A 9,110-nucleotide genomic window follows, 5' to 3' on the forward strand; every position below is an offset into this window, starting at 1 on the left:
ATTTTTTTTCACAGCCTTGTATTCCAAAATATTCATATTACAAAGGAGGGTTATTCTTTACTGTATTTTTTTTTTTAAATTTAATTTAATGTCAGAAATCCAAGGAAAAGGGCATTTTTATTTATCAGTTTCACAGGGAGGCATTATGGAATGTGTGTGTAGGGTGGGAGGGGGAGGGGGGGTAGAGGAGTTTGTTACAGCATTTCTCGAAATGCGTCAGATTGCTCTGGCTGTCCGGGGGAATGTGACGAGTCAGTAACATGCTTGCCTTCTGACTGTTTTCTCACGGGAAAAACACCAAAGAGACAAACAGACGCTTATGTGACCGTTTTTTTCATGTCATTTTTTTTCTACAGGTTTGTATTTAGAGGAAACCAAGCAGCAGGACTGTAATAGCAGCGGCGCAGGGACATTAGCCGCAGCTACTGCAAAAAGGGTTACAAAGAATAAAGTAACTCACGTGCGTCCTTGAATCGGGTTAAACGTCCTAAAACATGACAATAGAGGAAAAGCGCTAAAAGGCAAAGCATTGACTATTTCACATGTTTTAAGGGGGACGTTTGAGGGAGCTGCAAAAATCAGGCTGCTGCTCCAGACCTGCATGCTGATCTAATTTTCACGCTGATAATATGATCCATGTGTTTATAAAGCCGGCATGCACATAACCACTCACATAAGCAGTTTGAAGAAGAATAAGGGACCTGTTGGACTTCAAGGAAGCGCAAAGGTGCTTACCATGGTAGAAATGACACATTAAACTTGTGTTTGCATATATATGAAAACACATGCAAACACCGGTTTAATGTGCCTCGTATTCAACTTTTAATTCTGCCGCTCCACTGTCAGTGTCTGCTGTATTTTATCTATCAATTCTTCCGTGTCATACAAACTAACACGAGCGTTTATTCCCAGTTAGTGGGTTCAGTTTTATCTGTGCATAGCTGGCCAGTACGTTCGGTGTTCAGCTTGGAGCTCTGTCTCATACACATATCTTTCCGGTGTATCTGTGGGAGTGGTTTGGAGTCAGCGCTCGCGTGTCACTCAAGCGGAGTCAGCTGCTGGCACGCGCCCCCGCTGCAGTGAAGCGGTGCTCGCAGAGCGAAAGTTTTTTTTTTTTTTTTGAATAGGCTCTGTTGTCTTGCTGTGGGCGCACTACTCCTTTTACAGACTTCTTGTCCTGATGCTTTCCAACCTCAGTCGCAACTTTTACCTCGGTTGATCCAGCAATGTAGCCCGCAGGCGTGCAGAAGAGTATTTTTGTGTGATATTTTAACTGGATACTTTTGTTTCGGGGGCTACAGAGCGCGCAGCTAGTTGGGCTGGTCTGGTGTTGTGTGGTTGTGCGGGATCCGGTGACCGCTGGGGCAGACAGGCCACCATGCTCCGGCCCTGGGCTGCGCACTGGGTCGCAGCTGTGCTGCTGTGTCGGGCGGTGGCACAGTACTCCAGCGATCAGTGTAGCTGGCGAGGAAGGTGAGGATGGAGACGAACAAAGGATTTGTGGTCATATCAGTTCAGGAGCAGATATCTTTTCATTTGTGAATGTCAGGCTGATAATCTTGAAGCATTGCGCCGTTTTAAGTGATGGCACGGACAACACATGGTTCATTCATATAGGCGTAGATTATTAAGGTTTGGTTAAAACAATCTTGTGACTTAATGTGCTGTTTACTTACCCCGTGTTTTTCACAAGTGATGAAAGAAAGAAAATTCAACCGTGTGTTAAAAGGATAAGTGTTTCTTTGAGCCAGTTCTGTTGTTACGCATGGTTTTGGCGTTAGATGAGTAGTTTTAGTGAGATTTAACTTTATGTTCAAGAGGAGCCCTCATGGCTCAGAGTAAAATAAGTGGAAGAAATGTCAGTGAAAACAGGAGATGTTTTGGAAGTGCTTGTGGTTATTGCTGAGAAATGTAATGACGTCACATTTCATTATTAATCCTTAATTCGTTTACTGGATTTTCTTTTTTTTTCTTTTTCTTTTTTTAGCTCAGTCAATACTCTCGAAAAGGAAAGTGTCAATATGACAAACAGATCACAAGAGTGATTTTCGTTGGTTTATTTTGACAGTGTTCCTCTCTATAGTTTCTCTAAAAATGCTTCCTTTAAGATTTTATGTATGCATGATCACAGGAATGTCTCTAATCTAGCTCCTATCTTAAGTAAATACAGCCACATGGCGCCTTTGATCACTCCTCCAAGTCCCCAAGTCATAAAAAATGAAAGCCTGTTCTTTACACTCTGTGTTGTAAACTTCATCAGCCTTAAACTTCTAACAACTTAATTAGTCCCTGATGCTGAGGTGGCTTATCAGCACAAGAGACAAATGAGAGATTTGCTGGCAGACAGCTGCAGGAGTTCTCCTCATTGGTCTTAATCCCTTCTATATGTTTCTTTAACTTTGTTTGTCCAGCACGTTCCCACTCCCTTTCAACATGTAAATGAATCAGAACGGTAGCAATATTGAAATGTATTGAATTTGGTATAGTATTTTTTTCTCTCTCTTATTTTCTTTATTAAATGTACCTGTATATTGTTTACTTGTTTGAAATACATTAACAAACAAACATGTTACAGAAATTTCTACATCCACAAAACTGTTGTCTGGATTCTGTAGCCTAGGAGTACAATCTCTGTAGTACTGGTTAAAGATTGATTTGATGATATTATATTATAGTCCTTTTATATAGCCATATGTGATAAAAAAAAATCATCGTCTTTTTCTCTACAGCGGTTTGAGCCATGAGTCCCATCGCAGAGATGTGGAGCAGGTCTACCTTCGCTGCTCTCAGGGATCTCTAGAGTGGCTTTACCCCACAGGGGCCATAATTGTCAACCTGAGATCAAACATAGAGTCTTCACCAGGTCATATGTCAGGTCTCCATGTGTGCATTAAACCTCAAGTTTACTCCCAGGTAGAGTATGAGACCAATGTTGAGAAACAAGCCTTAGTGTATAATCAGGAGTTCTGAATGTGTTTGCTTGGCCCACCTTGTTCAGGGTTCTCATGTGTACCTGGAGCATGCAGGGGATCTGAGGCTGCTGCTGGCAGAAAAGGACCAGGCTCAGGGAACAGTGCATTGTTTCAGCCTGGCAGAGGGGGTGCTATTTGTGGAGGCTATCCCACAGGCAGACATCAGCCGGAGGATCACAGCTTTCCAGTATGAGCTGGTGCCCAGTCAGGGGCCAGCGATGCACATGTTCCCATACCTGCAACCTGGTTTAGGTAACAGCCTGCATTTTTTTCTTTTTCATTATTTTGTGTTTTGCTCTTGTGTGACTGGTGAAATTCATTTTCTGGTAACTTTATGTAATGCTGAGTCATTTCCTCTTGATGCATGCTACTTTTCTTAGCTCTCGGTATTCAGTACTCAGTCCCAGTATTCAGTGTTACTGTTCATAACACTCATTAAAGATTAAATAATGAAACCTATTTCTCTATTTGCACAAATATCAAGCCATAAAATCCAGAATATTTTAGATTGATTTCACATAACATTAAAAATTAATTGACTTTGTTGTAAGCAGGGACTATATAAAGAACAGTTCATTAATGATGCAATAATAACCTGATATGTCAACATGGATTCTGGTAAGCTCAGAATCCATGTTGAGCATTCTTGTGAGAAATGATATCTAAAATTTAAATAATGAGCAGAAAGCGGTGACAATTTCCTAATTTTAAATGATAGTTAAACACTGAAAAAGGACAAATATTCATTGTATTATGTAAACTCAAATAAATTCCCAGTGATTGCAGCTCAATTTTCACATGGTTTTGCAAATTGTCCACAATCTTTTGGTAACTTGGTAAAATGTTACTTATAGCTGGCAGTTTAGTAACGTGAAATGAGGCTGACAGACCAGAGCTGGAAAAGCAAAAAGGTTTGGTAAGCATGAGGCCTCATTACTGTTTCACCCTTGTTTCTTCATCCCACCTTGAAGTAGCCCCTTTTCTGACACCCCACCCCCCTCACACACTTCCTCACTCCCACTCTTCCCTGTATCAGCCAGACATATAAAAACAAGCAAGCCAATCGAAAGGTCTCACTAGGGTCAAGCACAAGGGTCAGCCAATCGTCTCCCAGCTGTCAATCAAGAGCAGATCTTCGCCACCCCCATTAGAACAGGAAAATTTGAGTAGCCCACCCATATGAGGGAAGTGGTGTTGAGAGGAACTGTGGTGGGTGGAGAGTCGCACTGGACTATCTTTATGAGAGCGAAGAAAGCCTTCCCAGTGAAACTTCCTGTCTGAGTGTGTCAGTGTGCCTTGGTGTTTTATAGCTGTTTTTATAGCTGGCAGGGTCAAGGGGTAATTCTCCAGCTATATCTCTTCCCTCACCTGCTGTCTTCATTCACATGCTCTCTATACCTCTTTTGATGTCTGATATCTAAGAAAAACCCACCAAGACTTTGAGAGTGAAATAGATTAATGGGAAACTAGATTAGATAAAAATACACAAACTAAGGAAAAATGTTTGTCTTTTTTATAGTAGCTCTTTATTAAAGTGTTGTTGTTGTTTTTTGTCATATTTTCAATTTCAGTCGCCTGCAAGCCTTGTTCAGATGAAGAGGTCCTCATGGCTGTGTGTACTAGTGACTTTGGTAAATAAATATCCACATGCATACAGATTAAATAATTGATTTCACATTTTGCAAAATATACTTTGCTTATTACCTTTGAAAGGTTTGGAATTTAAGCCTTGGATTAGATTATTGCCATTCAAGAAACTAGAAAGAAAATGTCACACCAAAACTAAATTGGAATTATGTAGTGCAGTGTTCTTATGTTAAATTTATAGTACTGTGTTAAAATGACTCCATAGCTATAGCATAAACTACACACACACATATATATATATATATATATATATATATATATATATGCATAAAACCAACACGGCAAGCTGATCCGTACTTTCCCAGAAATGTAGGCACATGCAGCCCAGACTGCGACAGCTTTGATCAGTTTCCTAATCACATTGATTTGCTGCGTAAACAAATCATATCAATTAGCACAAATGTACTCAGACATTAAACAAAATGTAATGGGATATAATTGTATCTCGCTTGCTCACAGTGTTCATTAATGCATTAGCCTGTGTTCTGCTAAGTAGTCTTGAGGCATTTTCTTGCTTTTATGAATCTGACAATCATGTAGATTTAGTCTAAATGTTCTCTTCATTCTTCATCTTTTCATTTGAACATTTATAGTTAACAGTCAACAGAAAGACTCAGACTTGCACAGTAATATAACTCTGATATTAGCAGTACACCAGGGTAGGGAGGTTATGACAGCAGTTTTTTTGGGGTTTTTTAAAAAAAAAAAAAAAAGCTTTCATTGCTTTCTGAAGTTTATTTAATTTTAACCTGTTGATTTAATTTTCTTTTATTAAAACTGTTCCTTCTCTGTAGCTGGCAGTGGTGTCTTCCAAGGCGTTGCACCAGGTACTAACAAGCACTCCATGGCGACAGTGACTCTGAGACGACTGTTTCACCAAAAGAGCAGGGTGTTTGCTTGGGGTGGAGCCAGAGGACGGAGTTGGAGTGGTCGTATCAATGTTCCTGCACAGTGCAGTGTGCATCCTGGAGGGGACGAGTATCTTTTGACTGGCTCTGTCCATTTTGGAGAAGCCTGGCTTGGCTGTGCACCACGCTACAAAGACTTTCTAAAGCTGTACATCCAAGTACAAAATGCAGGAACAAACCCATGTCAAGTAGACACAAACTGAGAGATCTGTTCTCGGCTCTGATTTTAAACAAGGAGTGCTTCAGTCAGCGAAGAAAACGTGCAAAGGTTACAATTTGGAAGATGGGTCAATAAGGGACTGGAAGGAATCTTACAGATTTATTGTTTTCGTTACAGGCTACGTCTTCAGAATCGTATCAGTTTTATGACATTTTAATAGCCAACGTGCTACTTAAACCGAAATGTCCCTTTGGCTTTATTTTGCTACTGCATATGTAAATATGTTTGTAAATCTGTGCATGAGTGACTGTGAGTGAAAGAAGGAACGAGAGGCTTAAATTTAAACTCGTGCCTACCTGGTTAACATTTTTATTCTCTTGACGATACTGCTCATTCTTGAAATGAAAGTTTGCTTTGTAAAAAGCTTTCTGTAAAATTTAGGAGTCTTCTGACAGAAGTGTATAGTACGCAGCTCTGTGAGTCTTTGTGTGTGTGTGCTGCTAATGAGTTCAAAGGGACTGTACATATTTACAGAAATTAAAGATATGTGTTGTTATCTCACCAAAAAGGTACACACTTGGCGTGTTTTTCAGGTTGTGAATGTGTTAGTATGACCTCTATGTCCTGATAGAGGGGCCCTGTTTATAATTTATTAACAAATCTGCCACTATTTGTCAGATACTGCACGGCACAAAGGGGCTTAGTGTGGCTGGCATGCGGATAATTGAAAACAACTGACAAGTGAAGTTTGTAGTAGGAACAGAAAGTGAAGGACCAAAAGTTACCAGGCTTTCTGTCCACCCACATGGATGCAAACAAAGACTTATTATCCACCTAACTAACCAAAAGAAAAAACTATTATGAGTGCTCAGTGACCATTAGCTGGCAGGAGAGCAGCAGTGCGTCAGTGCTGGCGTTGCTGCCCCTGTGGAGCGTTGCTGCCCCTGTGGAGCTTTGATGAGCCACTGTTCTGTTTGGCATCTGCTTTCCCTGCACATGTATATGTGTGTGTGTTCACTACTGAGTGAGAGAAGTGGAAGCAATTATATTTTCCACCATAATAATCCGGGTAGCTCAGATACTAATATGCTAATGTTTTTCTCTCAAATTTTCAAGTTTATACTAAACAAAACCTTTACAGTGTACAGCCCTAAAGGTACAGGATATTCATTGTATACTTAATGTAGGAGTAGTTTTGAATTGTAGCCTAATGGCAGGAGAAGCATGTCTGCCAAAATAAAAAGGGACTGCCAGATGGATTGATGGCTGAAACTACTAAGGCTTGATGGGCGGAGAGCTGAAAGACGAGGCGGATGTGTGAATGACCTTAGAGGCGTGTATGTGCACCTTTCCTGCTGCCTGCTGTCAACAGTCTGTGTGTGTGTGTCAGTTTGTGTGTGTGATGTTTTTGCTCTTTCCTCAGGAAGACCAAGAATGGATGGAATGTTCCCCTTTCACACACACACGTTTGGTTAACTATTGTTGTGAGGACACTTGTTAAGATAATGATTCCCCAGGCCCTTACCTCAGCTCATCACAACAGACTGCCTAAACATATTTATTACCTTTATTATTAAACTGCGTCTGCACCTTCAAACATCTCTTTGAAGATGTGTCTTAAAGTGATTACAGTCCAAAATGTCCTCAGTCTGAAATTTTCACTCAGCTCATAAAAATGGTTAGCCAAGCAAACAAATACCTCAGTCAATCCAAACATAAGGTTGGATTATTCTACTTTATTTTTTTTTAAATTGCGATGGTGCCTGGCTCGGGTTTCTTTTTCTTTATTGGTGTCTTGTGAGCCTACATGCTGGGCATATTGCTTAATGCATGACACAGTAATAGAAGTAATTCATCCTCATTATCTTGGCCATTATACTGAAATACTATATACTGAAATCAACAAAGCTTTTAAGCCTGTTGCTGAGCACTTCCACAAACACTTCAGCAACTTTATACTGCAGTTTTAGAAAGTTGGATGATTCACAAGAGCTACATGAAACAAAGAATGTTCAACACTGAAGGCTGAGATAATCTGACCTTTGATGGTGTGTACAGATAGTAAATTTTAAAGACTGGATTATTCAGGTTTAATGGAAACAATTGTGGGTTAAAATTTGTACAGCGTGACCTTTAAATATTCCAGTCTTTATGCATCTGTTCAACAACTGCTGAGAAACTAGAAGAAAAACACGACCAGAACTGGACTTCTTAACTGATCAAAAACTAAGTACAAGGACACAGAGTTGAAGTTGTCATCGATGGCTAGCTTAACATGCAGCTAATATACGATGTGTGCTGTAAGTGCTATTTGTCATAAGTGAGGATGGATCTGAGTGAAAAACTATGAGGAACTGAATACTAATATCATTTTTAAAATAATGGGATTATTTCATAAGATGTACATTCCATCTGCAAAGTACTCACAGCGTTTCACTTGTTCCACATTCTGTCATGTTACAGCAAAATCATTTTACCTCAGAAATTGTAACAACAGTTAACTTAAGGCACTTTATATTGTAAGGTAAAGACAAGTTATTTCATTATTATTTATTACTGGGCAAGGTTTCCGAACTTTTTCCTCTGTACGAATGCTAATTTTTCTCATCTTTTTGTTTAATCTATAAAACAAGGTTAATTTCTGTTATTTACTTTCAGTTAACATGTAGAGACATATAGAGAGGCATCAACACATACCATTAAAGCTAAAGATAGAGACCTGAGAGGGTCAGCTCTATATAACAGTGCAGAACATCTTAACATACTAAGGTTCTGTGTGTGTTGCATAGGTGTGCTTGTCTTGGGTTGTAGTTTGAGAAGACCACAACACACGCGCCCTGCGCACTGCCAACATGCACACAGGCTACACTGCAGAAACCCAACCCACAATAGCAAACACTCAATACCCCCTGGCAACCCATCTTGGCAATGGTCCAGCTTGCCTTGGCATCCTCGCTAATTCGGGACACACTTATCCTTCTGCATGGGGGTCTTAATGCTAACCTTTAACTGTGAGAGTGTGTGAGATATGGAAACAGTTTGTGCTACAGTATGCAAGGGGCACAGCTGAGCGGTCAGCTGGAGTCCAGGGAATGGCTGAGCTCAGGGAAAATACACATGTATGCTTCCACCCACATACTGTATACTACCAGTGGCATTTTATAATGCACTGGTCAGGGTGGGGTCAGTGCTTTTTACATGGTGGCGCAATATTTTAGGTTGTAAGTATGTCTGGTTTCTGAAGGAGAAGGCTGTGTGTGTGTGTGTGTGTGTGTGTGTGTGTGTGTGTGTGTGTGTGTGTGTGTGTGTGTGTGTGTGTGTGTGTGTGTGTGTCTTTAGAGACTGATGCACTTAATCTTTAAATATAGAATGGGAAAAAAACATCTTTAGTAGTAAACAAAAGTAGATGCAGCGTGACATTTA

At 40.2% G+C, this 9,110-nt stretch overlaps 1 protein-coding gene across 2 annotated transcripts; it reads left to right on the forward strand.

The window, feature by feature from the left end:
* Positions 1 to 238: 238 nt before the first annotated feature.
* Positions 239 to 6,255, forward strand: metrnlb (meteorin like, glial cell differentiation regulator b). 2 transcript variants are annotated; one of them, XM_085410450.1, is made up of 5 exons: positions 239 to 356; positions 2,730 to 2,913; positions 2,999 to 3,224; positions 4,544 to 4,603; positions 5,414 to 6,255. In XM_085410450.1, exons 1-5 carry the CDS (start codon positions 337 to 339, stop codon positions 5,728 to 5,730), a joined length of 807 nt encoding a protein of 268 aa, XP_085266576.1. In that variant the 5' UTR covers positions 239 to 336; the 3' UTR covers positions 5,731 to 6,255. The 2 variants fall into 2 exon arrangements, with proteins under 2 accessions (XP_085266576.1, XP_085266574.1); XM_085410448.1 differs by lacking the exon at positions 239 to 356 and adding an exon at positions 1,156 to 1,473.
* The last annotated feature ends 2,855 nt before the right edge of the window (positions 6,256 to 9,110 follow it).

The sequence above is a fragment of the Rhamphochromis longiceps genome, linkage group LG6 (assembly GCF_057381845.1).
Source record: "Rhamphochromis longiceps isolate RC_006_pf linkage group LG6, R_longiceps_female_GT1.1, whole genome shotgun sequence".
Taxonomy (NCBI): Eukaryota; Metazoa; Chordata; class Actinopteri; order Cichliformes; family Cichlidae; genus Rhamphochromis; species Rhamphochromis longiceps.

Excerpts from the sequence above, each read along its gene's own strand:
- metrnlb (XM_085410448.1), top strand. The coding sequence starts at position 1,379 with ATGCTCCGGCCCTGGGCTGCGCACTGGGTCGCAGCTGTGCTGCTGTGT. Across the intron at positions 2,914-2,998 it reads AACCTCAAGTTTACTCCCAG|GGTTCTCATGTGTACCTGGA; the intron begins GTAGAGTATGAG and ends CACCTTGTTCAG. Across the intron at positions 4,604-5,413 it reads TGTGTGTACTAGTGACTTTG|CTGGCAGTGGTGTCTTCCAA; the intron begins GTAAATAAATAT and ends CCTTCTCTGTAG.